At 58.2% G+C, this 18,495-nt stretch overlaps 1 protein-coding gene across 1 annotated transcript; it reads left to right on the forward strand.

Annotated features, from left to right (window-relative positions):
- Window positions 1–2,880: 2,880 nt before the first annotated feature.
- ROBO3 (roundabout guidance receptor 3) lies at window positions 2,881–18,390 on the forward strand. The gene is made up of 28 exons (XM_055306221.1): window positions 2,881–3,040; window positions 6,111–6,437; window positions 6,711–6,868; window positions 7,337–7,457; window positions 7,554–7,692; window positions 7,973–8,100; window positions 8,380–8,504; window positions 9,720–9,891; window positions 10,205–10,413; window positions 10,629–10,710; window positions 10,851–11,016; window positions 11,224–11,390; window positions 11,962–12,083; window positions 12,265–12,490; window positions 12,707–12,828; window positions 13,063–13,234; window positions 13,343–13,528; window positions 14,291–14,314; window positions 14,391–14,433; window positions 14,630–14,769; window positions 15,087–15,281; window positions 15,435–15,573; window positions 15,744–15,956; window positions 16,330–16,481; window positions 16,621–16,728; window positions 16,945–17,109; window positions 17,602–17,786; window positions 18,081–18,390. The coding sequence occupies exons 1-28, from the start codon at window positions 2,881–2,883 to the stop codon at window positions 18,090–18,092; spliced, it is 4,158 nt and encodes a 1,385-aa protein (XP_055162196.1). The 3' UTR covers window positions 18,093–18,390.
- Window positions 18,391–18,495: the final 105 nt, after the last annotated feature.

Raw genomic sequence — 18,495 nt, forward strand, 5'->3', positions numbered from 1 at the left:
CCAGGCCTAGCGCTCTAGGAGCCCTAGGGCAGGAGAAGGGAACTTGGGAGGTGTTTATTCTCCAGAATAGCCCTAGTTGAGTACTCATCTTCTTTTTACATTAGGTCTGAGTTGGTTTAAAGGGAGAGTATTCTAGAGACACGGCATATCTAGAGATATCTTCTGTTCCAAGAAGGAAGGAACAGAGAAACAGGAAGAGAGGTGGGGTAGGAAAAAGAACATACTAAGGGGTGAGGTATAGAGGAGTCCCAGGAAGGAGAGTGGCCCCATTATTTGTCCAGGCTCCAAACCAGGATGACTGGTATTAGGAAGCAGCCTCGCCCATGGGCTGAATTGCAGCCTCCGCTCAGGGAACCCTGAGCAAATACGCCCTGATCCTCACATAAAGGGCCAATTAACTGCGTTGTCTCTGGGAACAAATCCGCTAACAGGGTGACAAGCCCCTAGACGCTGGCAGGCCCTGTGTTTACTGAGAGGCCGACCGGGAGCAAATCAGGGGATTAGGATGGGGCAGGAGCCACATGGTGGGATGCAGTTTACTGTCTGCCGCAGCCCTCCGAGCCAGCAGGGGCCAGGTGCCAGGACCCCGGGTTTCTGTCCTGGCTTAGCCTCTGGTGTGATGGAAGCTGGGTGACCCCGGTCAGCGGGAGACAAAGCAGAGGGCCCCAGACCCGGAAATGTGAAGGAAATTTAAGTCCAGAGTGGTGATGTCTTGGACCGCCTTCTGGGCTGGTCATTCATTCCCGAATGCATTGATTTCTGGTGAGGGAAACCTATCCCGTGCAGGCTCTCTGACCTGAAGGCAGTGTGGCCCTGGAGCAAGGGACAGCGTCAAATCCCATCTATTAGAATCCTGACTTGTCAGAGAGGATGTTCGCTAGCCCCTCGTGGTCTACCCGAACTTATGTCAGCCTCAAGGTCTGCTCGGATTGAAGCCCTTTGTGGGGCGTCAGACCCCAAGTTCAGCCCGGCAGACGAGGTGCTGAAAGAACAGCCCCCAGGGGGATCCCTGGGTGGCGCAGCGGTTTAGCGCCTGCCTTTAGCCCAGGGCGCGATCCTGGAGACCCGGGATCGAATCCCACGTCGGGCTCCCAGTGCATGGAGCCTGCTTCTCCCTCTGCCTGTGTCTCTGCCTCTCTCTCTGTGTGACTATCATAAATAAATTAAAAAAATTAAAAAAAAAAAAGAACAGCTCCCAGGGCGCTGCCCCCGCGGGGCTGTCTCCGCACCCCACACCCCTTCCAGCTTTACAAAGTCCAACGCAGAGCTGACTCGAGGTTGGGGGATGAGGGGTGGGTAGGGAGATGCCTAAACACATTAGTTAGTTTGAGGCCCCAGGGGCCTACATGTGGATTGAGGGTGGAGTTTTGGAACAAGTCATCCAGCCTTTGTGACAAAGTGTCCATCTAGTTCCCTTGAGTGCTCCCTGCCTGAATACTTCAACTCCTGAATGTGCTAGCTGTGGGCTCTATGACCACGTAGCCTCCGCCTGTCTGGATCTCCTCGACCTGTTCACCTAGCCGCTCCGGGTCAGAAGCAGCCACCCCACCGAGGTGGTCTCATCATGCAGAGCCCAATGACTGGGCTAGAACCCCACCACTCAGCCATCAACACGGTCTTACCCCCAGATAGGTAGGCCCAGGTCTCTCTCTCCCTTGAGCCCCCAGTGCTATCCCCAGCCTAGGAGAGTGAATGAGTGAGTGTAGTGTGCACACACGCACAGGTGGATAGGTGGGTAAGTGGTGGGGGACTCCGAAATCTTCAGGTAAAAAGAGAAAACTCAGAAGCAGGCTGGATGGAGGAGAGGGGGTCATGGTTTCTCCCCACCGCTCCCCATTGGAAGGACAGCCTTTATCATTTGAAGATTTGCGGGAGTTTTGCCTCAACCCCTTCCCTTCTCTTGCACTTGTCTTTACAGAAACTAATATTGCTCTCCTTGTCTTTGTCCCAGACTCTGCTTTCGGTCTCCTCAAGAAAGTAAAAACAATTTAATAAACCGTGTCATCGCAGGGCAACGCAAAAGTCCGCAGATAGATGCCAGAGGCATGCATATGGATGCCAATGCAGGGGTTCCTTGGGCCTTCCCCTCCCGCGGTACCCTTGCTCGGAGCTCCCGCAGGTACTGCTAGACTGGAGCGTCTGGAGCGGGACTCCCAGTCAAGGCGCAGCACCTGGTCCCATGGTCTCTCTGCTGCAAAACGGGCGACTAAAGGGGTGGACGCGCCCTGCAGTGATTCCCCACCCACCCCAGCTCCCGCTCCAAACCACCCCAGCCTCTGCACTCCGCCTCTAAGTCCCGGGAATTGGGAAGACATGCAGGCCCGGGCTTTGAGAGCTAGAGGCACGGTCTTGGTCTTAGCCTAAGGGCGCGGAAAAAAGAGACGGGATTCCTGTTTTGAAGTCAGTCTGAAGGGCAGAGTCCGACAGAGCCTCCCATCCCTCCTCTTGGCTGCTTTGAGAAGGGAGGGAAACTCTGTCCCGCCGCGTCCAGACCCCGACCCCGGACACCGGGCGCGGGGCGGGGACTGCAACTCGCGCTCTGCGCGACTCGTCTCTGGCCCTGCTAGTGGCCATCGGGGTGGGGACGGGAGGGTGGAGGCAGGCGGATTAATCCCTTAATTACGCCGTGATCGGCGTGGCACCTGCTTTCCGTCCGCCCAGCTCCCAGGGGACCCCGGCACTGGGGGGTGGAGAGAAGGACGGGGAAGGAGGAGGGCGCGCGGAGGCACGCACCGTACCCAGGCGCGCCGGCCGGAGAGCGGCACCGTGGCTGGGGCAGCGCGCAGAGGCTGCGGAGGGGCGTCCGGCTCCCGGCCCGCGGGTCCCAGACCCAGGGGCTGGGCCCCGAGCCCCCCGCCCCGGTCCCGGCTGGGTCGCGCCATGCTGCGCTACCTGCTGAAGACACTGCTGCAGATGAACTTGTTCGCGGACTCCCTGGCGGGGGACATCTCCAACTCCAGCGACCTGCTCTTCGGCTTCAACTCCTCGGTGGCGGCGCTCAACCACAGCCTGCTGCCCCCCGGCGATCCCTCTTTCAACGGTAAGACCCTGCCCCGCGGGGACGTCGGATCCAGGGATGGGGTAAGGTGGGAGGGCGGCGTGGAGGGGGAGGCCGAAGCACTCGCGCCTCGAGATCGGGGACCGAGGGGCGCCTCCCTGTGCCTCCTGGGGAGGGCGGGGACCGATCATGGGATAACCTGGGGCTTCGAGCGCCCGAGGGGGGGTATCGGCGGAAGATCTGCCCAGCCGACCCCCACGGCCACCCCCAGCGAGGAGAACCCGGCGGGTGATGCGCGAGCACGGAGCCGAGGGAGGCGGGGCCCCCGGCCCGGGGCGCCGCGGAGGGAACGAGGTCGCCGGCGGGCCCGGGCCAAGCCGCGCCTCTCGTGACCCGGCCGGCCTGCAGGTTTTCCTTCGGGACCCCGCGTTTCCCAAGAACTCACTTCGGACTAGAGTGAGGAGGCTAGAGCGTGGGATGCGTTTGCGACAGGGGCCACAGAAGCGGAGCCCGTTTTAGGGAAACTTAGAAGTTTGCCCCGCAGAGGCGGAGCTCACAGCCGGCCCACGCGGCAGAAGTGCGGCGGCGAGGTCGTTAACGCTAATTACGGTGATTAATAAATGACTGGGACAGCGCGCCGTCCCCCAGCTCCCCAGGCCCTCCCCGGTGCGCGGAGAGGCCCGATCGCGCCCCCTGTCGGCCGCGCCGGGAATCCCGCTCTCCCGGACCCCTCTGCCCGTGTCCCCTCTGCTTCCTCCCGTCCCCATCCCTTAACATCCACCCACTCGATCTAGGGACAGCACGGTCCTGGAAACTCAAAGATGACCAAAAAGGAGACCTAGGCCATGTGCACGTGTGAGGGGTAGTCCAGGTGCTGGGGAGGAGCCCCAGAACTTCATTAGCATGATCATTAGCTATTCATTAGCTGCTGTCGGAGCATCTCCTGAGACCGGGAATGACAGGGAAGAAATTCCAGGGAAAGGGCGCCTGCAGCTGTGTCTACAGGAATTAGGGGGACCAGAAGGGTGTGGTATGTATGAGGGGGCAGGGACGGAGGAGGTGGCAAACGAGCTGGGTGTCTCCAAATTCCTGGCCCTCCTTTGGGTTCCCAGGAGATTAAGCACAGAGCGCTTCTCACCCACCGCGCAGACACACCTCTGCTCCCCCAGCGCTCAGTTTTCACTATTCACTGTCTCATTTATGCCTGAAAACGTTAAGGAGGTATTAGGGATGGCATTGATGGCCACATTTTGCAACCAAGGAGACAAATTTACAGAATATGAAAAGTACTACAGTGGTCACAAAGGCAACACAGAGCTTAACAATAATGAATCTATTTCCATCACATCCTAAGGTTATGCAATGGGGGAGAAAGGGATACTGGGTCCTAATAGAATCTGATAAGGTCAGGTGGGCTAGGGAAGAAGAGGCCCTAAGTAATCAGGGAATTACCATATTTATTGAGCCTTCCCCCAAGTGCTTTCCATATATTATGGTCTTGCAACAACCTTCACTGCTCCCATATTTAAAACAAACTGAGACTCAGACGAGCTCCATAATATGCCCAAGTTCGTACAGCCAGGAAGTGTCAGATCTGAGATTCCCAGCCCTACCCGGTTCCAAGACAGTCCCTGAGTTCTCAGTTGCTCTCGTGTCGGCTCTGCCTCAACTGGGACTGGGATGGGATTCAGGAGTGGAGACAGGTGACAAGCAGAGATTTCCATTGGTATGGAAGGAAATTGAGAAAAATCACTCCCCTCCCTAAGTAGGAGGGAAACTGATCCTGTCCCAGCCAGTTAAATAAACTCTCCCCAAGAATGTCAGCATGGGGCACCCCTTCCAGCTTTGTCTCCATAGGAGCTTCTAAGAGTAGGGATGGGGGAATGAAGCCCAATCCCACACGGAGGCCAGGAGCTAGAGATCCCGGAGGATTTTGGAACAGATCCAGAGGGGCGCGGGCGGGGGAAGGGTAAGGCGGAGAACAGAAGCAGGGGTAGTTCTGGTTAGTGCAGGACGCCAAATTATGCGAGGCAGCAGCGGCGCCTACTGGCTGCCGCCGGTTACAGACCCACTTCGGACGAAGTTGGGAGTGTCTGAGCCTAAAGGGCTCCGGGATCCCGGATCCCAAAGCAACTGCAGTAGATGAAGCCGGCAGGAGTCTGTAGGCCAAGTGAGAGGCAGGAACAGAACACTCAGGTGAACGCATCCGATGAAACAAAGGAAGGAGAGGAACCCCCTTCCTAGTTAGTGATTCTTAGTCTTTCTCGGCTAAGGCAACCCGTAGAAAATCTGTGGACAGCTCTGCACCTCTTAGAAAAGGAGCATCACTCACATTTCCATTACCACTTTCATTAATTTCTGTGACTTCACGGGTTCTTCCAGCATGATTGTCTGCGGAGTCAGTAAGTCAGTCTGCGGCCCAGTAAGAGGGCCACCTGGCTGGCTCAGTCCACAGAGCATGAGACTCTTGATCTCTGGGTCGTGAGTTTGAGCCCAGTGTTGAGCATAAAGATTATTTAATTTAAAAAATGAGATAAAAAATAAATTAACAACAACAACAACAAAAGGCTGTGTGTCCATTCATGGACTCCAGGTTGAGAACCTCTCCTGGTCCCACATTCCAGTCGGATCACTCTCGCCTTACCTTTCCTAAGAGACTCCAGGCTGGCCCACGCTCTCCATTTTGCTGGCCCAGCACCATGCAGAGGCCAAGGACCACGTGTTGGCTCTGGTGCACCGCTTCAGGCAGCAAGGACAATCTGCAAACCAGCCAGTGTGGGAGATTGAATACCAAGGCCTCGAGGGGTGGTCTACTTGCCCAGACAAGGCCCAGTCACTCTCCACTTAACCTTGGCCAGAGAGAAGGCTGGTGTCTCTAGGCAGCCTAGAAAGCCGGCCTAGGAGCGCGCGTCCTGATTCCTCTCCGGATCTGTCAATCTGGAGGCATAACCTTTCCAGCCTAAGAAGGGGGAGAGGGCGTCTGCTCAGAGAGAGAATGGACCCTACAGAGGGAAAGGGGTCAGGGCGGGCAGGTAGGGTTGTGTTTCTCTCTGGAGCCTCCCCTCTAACCTCCCGAGGTCTAAATGCTCTGTGCCAACCCCGCTACCCTCAGCGTCAAGGGTCGAGCCGGAGGACGCGATGCCGCGCATCGTGGAGCAGCCGCCAGATCTGCTGGTGTCCCGGGGCGAGCCGGCCACGCTGCCCTGCCGCGCGGAGGGCCGGCCCCGGCCCAACATCGAGTGGTACAAGAACGGGGCGCGGGTGGCCACTGCGCGCGAGGACCCGCGCGCGCACCGCCTGCTGCTGCCCAGCGGAGCCCTCTTCTTCCCCCGCATCGTGCACGGGCGCCGCGCGCGCCCCGACGAGGGTGTCTACACTTGCGTGGCGCGCAACTACCTGGGGGCAGCGGCCAGCAGAAATGCCTCGCTGGAAGTGGCGGGTGAGAGTCACGTTGTCCTCTGGTTGGAGGGCACCAGGTAACCCGATCTAGAACCAGCCCCCATCTTTTTGGGACGGTGACCTTTGGTGTCTAAGGTCACAGGAGGAAGCAGGCCTGGTATTTTTGCACCTGGGGAAGACTTCGGGTCTGTGATGATACACCCCTCCCCAAAAACTTTCCTGGTGTCCTAACCCAGTTATTCGTTTAGTCTCCTGGCCATTCATTCTCATTCTCTTTGTCTCTGTCTCTGTCCCTGTTCATCTGTCTCTCCAGTCCTCCGTGATGATTTCCGGCAGTCTCCTGGAAACGTGGTGGTGGCAGTGGGTGAGCCAGCGGTGATGGAATGCGTGCCCCCCCGTGGCCACCCGGAGCCTTCCGTGTCCTGGAAGAAGGACAGTGCAAGACTCAGAGAGGAGGAGGGAAGGATCACGGTCAGGAGTGGTGCCATAGCTGGGGATCTAACCGGTACAGGGCCATCATTAGGGGGCAGGGCCATAGGGTAGGGGGTTAGGCATGTCTCAAAGGAGGAAGGAGTGAATCTAAGGGTCTTGGAGGGTCAGGAAATAATGTCTTGGATGTGATAAGGCAGGAGATTTAAGGTCAGTGCATTAGCTCATCAGAGACTGAGAGTCAGCTCTCTACTGAGGGAAAAGGATGGATAGGATGAAACTGGTATAAAATAGGTGGGGAGCAAGGTGCCCCGGGAACTCGTGGCAGGTGGGTTGGGCTGTGGGAACAAAATGTAGACCCGAGTCCCCACCTTGGGCAGATCACTTAAGGATTCTTTATCTGATAAGTGGGTCAACGTCACTAGGCTTCATTGGCTTCCTGGGAGGATCAAATAAATGAATATGCTTTGATGGTTACAACAGACCAAAGTTACCATTATTACCCTGCAGATTCGTGGAGGGAAGCTGATGATGTCACATACACTCAAGAGTGATGCGGGGATGTATGTGTGCGTGGCCTCCAACATGGCAGGAGAACGGGAGAGTGGGGCAGCTGAACTTGTGGTACTGGGTAGGCACAGGGAGCTTGGGGGTTTTGGGGGTGTGCAGCCCGGGCAGTGAGAAGCCATGCAGATCCCCTGATGGTACACTCACTCCCGCTCCATAGAGCGGCCCTCATTCCTGCGTAGACCAGTCAACCAGGTGGTCCTGGCAGATGCCCCCGTGGATTTCCCATGTGAGGTGCAGGGAGATCCCCCACCCCGTCTACGCTGGCGCAAGGAGGATGGGGAACTGCCCACTGGCAGGTGAGAATCCCCTTCCTCCTGCCTGTAAGGAGACCCAACCAGCTCAAGAGCATACCCTGCCCTCTAAAACTGGACAGCAGACACCCTCTCACTTGACAACACAAGGAAATCCAGACCCTACCTAGCCTCCATCTCCTTTCACGGGTCGGTGGATACCAGCTTCTGTTGCTGTTGAGGCCTGCCTTGTCTTTATGTGTCCCAATCCTGGTGTCCATCCTGGGGGAGAGAGAAGGGGTCTCTAGCTGTGGCCAACCCAGCCTGGGGGTGGGGAGTGGAGCAGGTATGAGATCCGGAGTGACCACAGCCTTTGGATCGGGCACGTGACTGCCGCCGACGAGGGGACCTACACCTGTGTGGCTGAGAACAGCGTGGGCCGCGCCGAAGCATCTGGTTCCCTCAGTGTTCACGGTGAGCGCCCCCTCCTGGGACTGCCAGACCAAGAATGAGCTGAGGGCATGGAGGGTGGGTGGGGTGAAGAGGAGAACGAGGGAGAAAGGACAGAGTGGGAGGTATGGGTGGGTCGCTCGAGGCATTTAGGAGAGAAAGGAGGAGAAAGCTGAGCAGGCTTGAACAGGAGTTGGATATCTGCTCCTCCTTAAGCCAAGCTTGGGCTTCTCTCTCCTGTTCCCTCAGTCTCCCTTCTGAGTGCCCTGACTCCCTGTCCCTTTATCGCCTCCCCCTTCCCAGTCCCGCCCCAGCTGGTGACCCAGCCGCAGGACCAGATGGCAGCTCCTGGAGAGAGCGTGGCTTTCCAATGCGAGACCAAAGGAAACCCCCCACCTGCCATCTTCTGGCAGAAGGAGGGAAGTCAGGTAGGTGGCCAGCTCCGTGGGCCTTCCTACGAGCTTCCCCTCTGGGTCTTAGCCTCCCTCCTTCTACATTCTGCAGACTTCTCTCCGAGGTCTCGTCTCGGTACCTTTGGTCCTCCCAGAAACTGCTGCAGGTTATTTGGGAGGCTTAAATAAGATAACGAGTGTAAAAGGCCTGGGACATATTGAACACTTGGAAGGGAAATGATGCTAATAGGTTTAGGTGGAAGGAAACAGTCCTGTATGGTAATTCCCTGGAGACTCCTTCTATTTTAGGCAAGACTGTCCTGAAGATGTAGCGAATCCAGTTGGACGCCTCCTCTCCCAGACACCCGGGGCTTGGGTTTTAATATGCTGCTCTGCAAAGTGTGTACTGACTGTACCAATGCGGTTCAGGGTACAGCGAGTTGCTCATCTACTTACAAGGGACTCCCACCAGGGGGAGCGCGCAGTCACCCCCTTGGCAAAAAAGTCCTGAATACCCACATGAACAGTAATGAGGTTCCAAGAAGAGTACCTCCTCCTATGGGAAGGGTGGGAATTTCACCACTAGGAAACTGGGTCAGTATAATAAAAATAAGTCTGACTGACCCTACCCCACTGGAAAACCAGTTCTCCCACTACCTCATTCCAAATCCACAGCCACAATTTTCCAATCTTCTCTAGCATCTGGGATTGCTGTATCTCAACTAGATTCTCAAATGAATAAAAATGGTGATGATAGTAGAGGATGGGAGTAGGTATGCATCAGGGGATCAGCCAGGTGCCCTTTACCTGTAACCCAAACCCCTTTCCCCACCTCCTATGTATCTATGTAACATAAAACCAGAAAGACGGGGGGGAGGGGAATCTTAAACCTTTATCACACAATGCATTAAAGGATTTTCACGATTACTCATTTAATCCTCATAACTGTCCGCTAAGAGTCAAATTTGGAGGGATTTGGGCCCAGGAAGGTTAAAGAGCTTGCTCAGAGTTGCCCAACTCGTAAGTCACAAAGCTGGGAAGTGAACCCACAAATCATCTAAGAGAATGTCCATATTTTTGTGAGTAGATCTAACTGGTTTACCCAAGGTCAGATAACTGGCAGTTGTGGGGACAGAGTAGGAACTAGAGCCTTAGGAATTCTCTGAATTCTGGGGTTGATGGGAACAGGGACCTTTCTCTCTGCCAAATTCCTGCTCATTCTCTACCTTTGGTTCCTTGTTCTGTCCCCAGGTTCTACTTTTCCCCAGCCAGCCGCTTCAGCCCAAGGGGCGCTTCTCTGTGTCTCCCAGAGGCCAGCTCAACATTACGGATGTGCAGAGTGGGGATGCCGGCTACTACGTGTGTCAGGCCGTTAGTGTGGCTGGGAGCGTCCTGGCTAAGGCCCTGCTGGAGGTAAAAAGAGGTAGGTGCTCATGGAGGTGCCCGGACCCATGGTCTGGAAGGACATAATGGCTTGAAGATATCTGCTTCTCTTGGATTCTATATAAGATGTCTCCAAGGGGAGGAGTGTGTTCCTGAGACATGGCCTTGAAGTTTGGAACTCGGCTACAGAAGCCATTAGTAGATGGCTGGTCCCGGGCAGAGACTACAGATGGTTATTGAGGCCCCTCCAGTCTCTGGGGGAGGAGGAGTGACAGATCAGAGAAGGAAGACAAGGGGCTGGTTGCCTGGACCCAGGATCCTCTCCTGAGGTGCTGAACTTCTTCCTCTCCCAGCCTCCTCCTTGGATGGGCTGCCTCCTATCATCCTCCAGGGACCAGCCAATCAGACTCTGGCACTTGGCTCCCCTGTGTGGCTGCCATGCAGAGTGACCGGGAACCCTCAACCGAGTGTCCGATGGAAGAAGGATGGGCAGTGGCTGCAGGGTGATGACCTCCAGCTCAACCTAATGGCCAATGGTACGCTGTACATCGCCAGCGTGCAGGTGAGCCTCACCCCTGGGGCCTGAGTATCTGAGAGGGGCCACGCAGTCCACATGCCCAAATCGTGGACATACCCGCTGGGACTGATTCCATTTCTACTCTGTTCTCTTAGACCACCTAAAGTGTGCCAGGCCTTCCCCATCCTTCTGAATACCCACCTCCACCCCCCCCACCTTGCTCCACTCCCAGTTTGCCAGTTCTCTACCCTCTCCTGCAGGAGATGGACCTGGGTTTCTACAGCTGTGTGGCCAAGAGTTCCATGGGGGAGGCCACATGGAGCAGCTGGCTTAGGAGGCGGGGTGAGTAGGGGTTAGTGAACTACGTCCCCATCTTCACCATCACCACTGTCACAGCTCCATGCTTCTCCGGGAAGGAGGCAGGTTACATGGGGGTCATCCTTTTCCCGTCCGTCTACTTAAAGATTATCTCCTCACTGCAGAAGATTGGGGAGTATCACCAGAGCCCCCTACAGAACCCAGTACCCCTCCAGGGCCTCCCTCTCAGCCAGTGGTCACTGAGATCACCAAGAACAGCATTACCCTGACCTGGAAGCCCAACCCGCAGGCTGGGGCCACAGTCACCTCTTATGTGATAGAGGCCTTCAGGTATGGAGAAAGTTTTAAATGCAAACCTGGAAAGTCAAAAGAAGGGAATCTTACGTCCTTAGGGTCTTTGCTGTGGTGGGGAGAGTTTTGTCAATTCCCTCTCCCAAGGTGAGGAGATAGTAGGGGGCCATAGAGAATGGAGGAGAAGGAGTAGACAGGTTGTGGGGTCCCTGGCTCAGACAACTCTTCACCCCATGCCTATTGCAGCCAAGCAGCTGGCAACACGTGGCGGACAGTGGCAGATGGTGTGCAGCTGGAGACGCACACGGTCAGTGGTCTGCAGCCCAACACCATCTATCTGTTTCTGGTGCGAGCTGTGGGAGCCTGGGGCCTCAGTGAGCCCAGCCCTGTCTCTGAGCCCATCCGCACCCAGGGTGAGTAAGGTCAGAGTCCCTGGCTCATGGATATGACACAAAACACGGCAGAACACCCCTCCCCCCAAACTATGGCAGCATGGCCCCTCCTTTCTGCTGTTATGGGTCTCTCCTGGTAGCCCAGCCTAGAATAGGTCACGCCTCCCCTCACTGGGAGGACAAGAAAAGAGGGGAGAGAGGGAAATTCAGTCATCTCAGTAAGCTCCCCACTTCTGAGCCTATTACCCACAGATAATGTAGCTTATTAGGACTACAAGGGACCTTGGAAGGTTCATCTTCATGTTAGAGATGAGGAACTGAGGTCTCTAAAGCGTATATATGTAGTTATGCAGGAAGTGGATTCATATTAGCTGGACACCCAGGCCCACCTCTGGAACCTATTCCCCTGAGCAGCGCCCTGCTGATCCTGGGGTGGGCTCTGGGCTACTAAGTAGTACAGTCTGCGGGGGTGGGGGCGTGGAGGGGGCAGCTACACACGTGGAGGGGGTAGGATACAAGCACACTTAGCACACTTGTGGTCTAACTCCCTGTCACTGGTGGCCCCTGCTGAGTGGGCTTTTTGGTCCAATAGACAGCAACCCATCCAGGCCAGTGGAGGACCCATGGAGAGGCCAGCGGGGGCTGGCTGAAGTGGCTGTGCATGTGCAGGAGCCCGTAGTCCTTGGGCCCCGGACCTTGCAGGTGTCCTGGACTGTGAGTGGGGCATAGGAACGAGGTTAAGGGCAGGGATGATGATAGGGGCCATAGGGACCTCCAGGAATGGGTACGGGAGAGTGGGAGGTGAGAGGCTGGGGAGGACAGGGAGAGTGGCGGAGGGCCGGGACCTGGAGGTCCCTGTCTCTCCTTCTGGCATGTTTTGTCCTGTCTGCTATAGGTAGATGGCCCAGTCCAGCTGGTGCAAGGTTTCCGGGTGTCTTGGAGGGTAGCAGGTTCTGATGGGGGAAGCTGGACAGTACTGGACCTACAGTCCCCAAGCCAGCAAAGTACTGTGCTAAGAGGACTTCCCCCAGGGACCCAAATTCAGATCAAAGTGCAAGCCCAAGGCCAGGAGGGGCTGGGGCCTGAAAGTCCCTTTGTGATCAGGAGCATTCCGGAGGAAGGTAAGGGAAGTGATGCAAGAGTTGATGAGGAAACAACGGGAAAGAGGGAGTGGGGGAAGATAGAAGTTTGCATGGGAAGAGCAAGGGGCGGTTGTGGGAGGAAGGGATGCCTGATACCTCAGTTCCCAAAGGTGATACCTGGGAGGGGAAAGGTTGGGGCAGGAGGGGTAGCTGGCAATGACTATCTTTCTCACCATGCTCCACCGCGGGGCCCAGCCCCCAGTGGCCCCCCCCAGGGAGTGACAGTGGCCTTGGGGGGTGAAGGCAACAGCAGTGTCACGGTGTCCTGGGAACCTCCCCTCCCCTCCCAGCAAAATGGGGTGATCAAGGAATACCAGGTACAGGGGTTGAGAAGGGACCGGAGAAGGGACGGGAGGAGGGAGGTCCTAGGGGCTAGGGTCAGGGAGGAGGGAACCTAGAACTGGCTTTGGGGCTGGAGACGAGGTTGGGGGAGAGGAGAGACGTTTCAGCGTGTTCCCTCCAGGCTGAATGATGCCTGCCTCAGCCCCCTCTACCGTTCAGAGCCTGGACCCCCTTTCAGCCTCTCTAAGCCCGGGTCTCGGCCTCCCCAGATCTGGTGCCTGGGCAATGAGAGCCGCTTCCACCTCAACCGGTCCGCGGCAGGCTGGGCACGCTCCGCCGTGCTCCGGGGACTGCTGCCCGGCCTTCTCTACCGGACCCGGGTCGCGGCGGCCACCAGCGCCGGCGTGGGCGAGGCCAGCGCCCCGGTGTCGGTGCAGCTGCGTGAGTCCCGAGCTGGGAGAGGGCGGGCCGGGCCGGGGCACTGGGGGTCTGGGGGCGCCTGGCCCCGGGCCCACGGCCCCGGCCCGCTCACCTCTCTGGCCCCCACAGCCTCCCCGCCGGAGTCGGAGCCCGGGCTCGAGGTGCGCCCGGGGCTGGCGGAGCGCCTGGCCAGGGTGCTGCGGGCGCCTGCCTTCCTGGCGGGCAGCGGGGCCGCCTGCGGGGCGCTGCTGCTCGCGCTCTGCGCCGTCCTCTACCGGCGCCGGAGGCAGCGCAAGGAGCTCAGTCACTACACGGGTGAGCGGGGCCGCGGGGGCGCCCTGGGCGCTGGGACCCCGAGAGGAGGGCCGTGGGGTGGGGGGGCGGGGCCCTGGCGCTGGAGCGCCGGACGGGGGGCGCTCCGCTGGGCCTGGGGGCGGGTCAGAGACGGGTCGGCCCCGCCACCCCCCTCCCCCGAGGGACGCGCGGTGGGCAACCTCCGGCAGGGGGCGGCGGGCCCGGGGGGACTGGCGGGGGGACCTGAGTCAGGGGAGAGGGGCAGAATCGTCCCCTGAGATGCCCCGAGGGGCCAGCGGGCCTTGCAGTGCGTCCCAGTATAGAGAGGGCCCGGCCGGGCAGCCCGGGGGGCTCCGCGGTTTAGCGCCGCCTTCAGTCCAGGGTGTGATCCTGGAGACCCGAGATCGAGTCCCACGAAGGGGCCCGGCCAGGATCCGGGGCGTTACACTGTGAGGCGGGGTGTGCCTGGGAAGGCTGGGGGGGGGGCCTGAAAAGGGGCGACTGGATTTCTTTTACTCTCCGGTAAGGGGCGTGTCTGGAGAGATTCTGAGGTCTCTTGGGTCAGGGGTTCCCCACCTGGACCACACACAGGAATCACTTGGGGAACTTTTAGAAAAACACTGATGCTTGAGTCCCGCTCCTAGCAACTCTGATGAACTTGGTCCAGGGTACAGGCTGAGGGGTGGAATTGGGCCTGGGGCCAAGAAGGGGACAAGAATGGGGGTATTTCTGACCCTCTCTCCATTTACCCTCCTCTTCCGCCCATGGATTCCTTTTCGGAAGCCTCCTTTGCCTACACACCGGCAGGTAAGCTCTCTCCTTTCCAGTAGGGTTCAGACCCCGAGGACGGGTCCTTCTCTCAGTCTCCCCCTCATATTCGCAGTGTCCTTCCCACACTCAGAGGGCCTCTCTGGAGCCAGTTCCAGGTAATCCTCTTAATTCATCTGCCGAGGATGACTCCCCTCCATCAAGAGATCATTCTCCTTCCTCCCCAGGCCTCACTGCCCATCTCCCACCTGCCACCCTCAAATTCCCCATTCCTGTTCTACAACTCCCGAGTAGCCTTAAATGCACTGGCCCCTTCAGGCTCTGGGTCCCCAGCGTTCCGGTGCTTTCCCTCAGGCCACCCATGGGCCTCGGCCCCGCCCCCTACCCTTGGCTAGCCGACTCGTGGCCCCACCCATCTCGAAGCCCCTCAGCCCCGGAGCCCAGAGGGAGCTGCTGCCCCAGCAATCCTGACCCAGACGACAGATATTACAATGGTGAGGAGTTCTAATTCCCTCAGGGGCTCACCTGGCCCCCCCGCCACCCTTCTCTCCACCTCCTGGGGCAAACGGAAGGGAGCCGAGGATTGCCAGTCTTCCTGAGGTTGGTCAGTCCTTGGGGAGGATATGAGTTGGGGGAGCTTCTCTCATGCCTAACCTTTACCCTGGCTTGGGAAGTAAGGTTGGGGGGGGGGGGGAGAAGCTGGTCCGGTGGGATCTCCTTTGGCCCTCCATCCTCCTGTTGTCCGCTATTTCTCTGTCTCTGCCCTCTGCCCCTTGCCTCCCCCCCTGGCCTCCCTCTTTCTCCTCCTCAGAAGCAGGGATCTCCCTGTACCTGGCTCAGACGGCCCGGGGCACTGCCGCCCCTACCGAGGGTCCTGTCTACAGCACCATTGATCCAGCTGGGGAGGAGCTGCAGACCTTCCACGGGGGGTTCCCCCCAAATCCCTCGGGGGACCCAGGCGCCTGGAGCCAATATGCTCCTCCAGAATGGAGCCAGGGGGACAGTGGTAGGACTCTAGTCCCTAACACCCCCATTTTAGTTCTGAGCAGAGTATTCCCAAAGAATATCCTCTAGCCTTCTCCTCTGAGACTCAGCCCAACACTTCTGACATTTCTCATCTACCTCTTATCTCGGGGTGTCCCCATCCTACCCTTCTCAGGAGCCAGGGGAGGCAAAGTAAAGCTTCTGGGAAAAGCTGTGCAGATGCCCTCTCTCAACTGGCCGGAAGCCCTGCCACCACCTCCCTCTTCCTGTGAACTGAGCTGCCTAGAGGGGCCTGAGGAAGATCTGGAAGGCAGGTAAGGATGTGTCCTGCTGTAGGTGCCCTGAACGGATGGCACCACCCGAGGGTCTCCTGCAGGGGGAGGGCAGAGGTGCTGGGAAAGGAGGGGAAGAGGGCAACAGGAGGCCAAGGGGAAGGTATGGAAGCTACTCACTCGTCGCTACTCTCCTTCCTCTTTGTCCCCAGCTCAGAGCCAGAAGAGTGGTGCCCACCAATGTCTGAGAGGAGCCATCTGACAGAGCCCAGCTCCACTGGAGGGTGCTTGGTCCCTCCATCCCAAGGGGAAGCCCCCTCTCCCACATCTTCCTATGGACAGCAGTCCACAGCTACTCTTACCCCCTCACCTCCTGACCCTCCCCAGCCCCCCACTGACATCCCCCATCTCCACCAGATGCCCAGGTAGGGAGGCACATTATTGGCCCTAGGTGCATATCTCTTCCGTGGGGGATTGGATAGATAGATGAATGGACGGATGGATGAATCTGGGGTCCAGAGGTCTCATGGCCGTGTCAGAGTGGAAGTGTGACTTGGGAAGGAATATGAAGGCTGACAGGGTCTCTCACTCCCTTCAGACTGTCTCTCCATGGGAGCGGCTCTGCAAGCTTCTTGGGGCATTTCAAAGACATGGCTCTCCTCATAGTTCACTAGCTTTGGAGCCTTGTGGGGGACACCCTGTGCCTTATTCATCGACGTGTCTAGCACAGTGCCTGGAACGTAGTGGGCACTTAGAGTTCGTTGAATGAACAAATGCTGAGGCCTCATGTCATTGCAGGAGGGTGCCCCTGGGGCCAAGTTCCCCTCTCAGTGTATCCCAGCCCACTCTGAGTAGCCACGAAGGGAGGCCTGCTGGCCTGGGTGCTGGCCCCACAGCCTCCCATCACCTCAACCCCAGCCCTGTCCCTAGTACAGCCAGCAGTGCCCCAGGTGAGTCTGTGGAACACTTAACCTGTCCCTACCTCCCCCTACTGCCCTCCCTCCCCACCAAGCTTCATCCTCAAGCCCCTTTCCTGATCCTCTCTCTTACCTGCTCTGCTCCCCATCCCCTAATCCCCTAATGCTACAGGGAGAACCCGGCAGGTGCCTGGGGAGATGACCCCTCCGCTTCAAGGGCCCCGTGCCCGAATCCGGAAGCCCAAGGCTGTTCCCTACCGGCGGGAGCACAGTCCTGGCGGTGAGGGTGCCTTGGGCCTGAGAGTTGGTGACAGTAGAGGGAACAGGCAGGAAGCCAAGGATGAGCTCTGGGGGCTGGAGGAGGGAGCAGATGAACCCAAATCTTGGGCTGTTCAGTCACAGCCTCCCCACCCCTTCAATGCTGGGGAGTAGGAGTGGGAGAAAGATTGGTATCAGGCGAAGTGAGAGACTCTGCTGAAAATAGGTCTCTCCCCAGATTTGCCCCCACCACCCTTGCCACCACCAGAGGAAGAGACGAGCTGGGCCTTAGGGCTGAGAGCAGCAGGCAGCATGTCCTCCCTGGAACGAGAGCGGGAGCGCAGTGGGGAGAGAATGGTGCAGGCTGGGCTCCTGGGGGCCCAGCGGGGTCCCCACCTGGATGGTAAGGAGGGCCAGGGCAGGCCAGACGGCCACTGCTACACAAGAAGTTGGGAGTGGAAGCCAATAGCATAGTAGAGACCTGAAACTTTCGACCCAGCCCCCCCCCCCCATCAGCTGGGTTCATGCATCTGATCAAAACCTCCACCTGTCTCTGTAGTTCTCCGTGGGAAGAATCCCCTGATGTTCCCAAGTTGTGTAATTTCCCAGGACTGAAGCCCAGATGAGAGAAGAGTGGGGCTGGGTGTTCTGACTCTCCTTGCCTGAGGCTCTTTCTGGGTCTCCCATGGGTTTCTGAGCCTGTGTTATGTCAAGGTCCCGTGCTGGCAAGGTCACGGGCATTTTGTCTCTCCTGAGCACCCAGGGTGGACTGAGCCCCATGCCCGTAATCTCTTCCACCAGAGCTGGGGCTGAGGTCAGGGTGGGCAGACAGTGGCCAGGCAGTGATGTCCTGCTCTCTGCCTGGGCGCCGTGGCCCTTCTCTCTTGGGCTGCAGAAGAGGCCTGGCTCCCTTATAGCCGACCGAGCTTCCTGTCCCGGGGCCAGGGGCCCAACACCTGTTCCACAGCCGGCAGCAACTCTTCGAGAGGCTCCGGCAGCTCTCGAGGCTCCCGGGGACCTGGACGGAGTCGGAGCCGGAGCCGGAGCCAGAGCCAGAGGCCAGGACAGAAATGTGGAGAGGTGCGGGCTAGGGTATGCGAGCAACGGGGAGAAGGCTGGGCAGGCGAGCCGAGGAGTGGGTGCCTGGGAACAGGAAGGGCTTTCTGAGCAGGTGTCAAAAGGAGGGGACCCAGTGAGTGAGGGGGAACAGGTGACACCTGGAGAACAGGTGACAAAGAGTGAAGACAAGGTAATACATAGGGGAGCCTGGGCTCCCCAGAGGAGAGTGAGGTCAGGAGAGAAGAGGCCTGTCCCCTCCCATAGCCTGTTTGCCTTGGCTTCTGGCCTTGCAAACCAGCCTCTTCCTCTCTCTAGGAACCAAGATGACCCTGGATAAGGATACCTGGAATTCCACGGGGAAGGGCTTGGCCCTGGGCCAGGAGCCTTGGATGGGAGCCCCTCCCCCTGGCAAATGGGGGTGAGCAGAGAGGAGCAGGGGGGAGGGTCTCTTCCCTCCTGCAATGATGCTTAGAAGCCAGAGAGCCAGCTCTTCCCTTTCCATCTCTTTCTACCTGAACCACGTTTGTAAAAGAGACAATAAAAGGAGTCTGATCAGAGCCCTGGAGCCCGCTTGTCTGGTTTTGTGCAGGACGCGGGGAAGAAAGGAGCTTCAAGAGAGTGTAGATCAAGGCACACAGAGTAGCTTCCACTTCCTCTTGACCCTCTATTAAAAGCACTAGATGAGGACAGGAGCCAAGGGATCCCGGCCTGTCCTGCCTCCTCAGGGAGC

This window comes from Nyctereutes procyonoides, unplaced genomic scaffold, assembly GCF_905146905.1.
Source record: "Nyctereutes procyonoides isolate TBG_1078 unplaced genomic scaffold, NYPRO_anot_genome, whole genome shotgun sequence".
In the NCBI taxonomy this organism is placed as follows: Eukaryota; Metazoa; Chordata; class Mammalia; order Carnivora; family Canidae; genus Nyctereutes; species Nyctereutes procyonoides.

Coding starts and splice junctions, on each gene's coding strand:
- ROBO3 (XM_055306221.1), top strand. CDS start 2,881: ATGCTGCGCTACCTGCTGAAGACACTGCTGCAGATGAACTTGTTCGCG. Junction 3,041..6,110: donor CGGCGATCCCTCTTTCAACG/GTAAGACCCTGC, acceptor CGCTACCCTCAG/CGTCAAGGGTCGAGCCGGAG. Junction 11,017..11,223: donor TATGTGATAGAGGCCTTCAG/GTATGGAGAAAG, acceptor TGCCTATTGCAG/CCAAGCAGCTGGCAACACGT.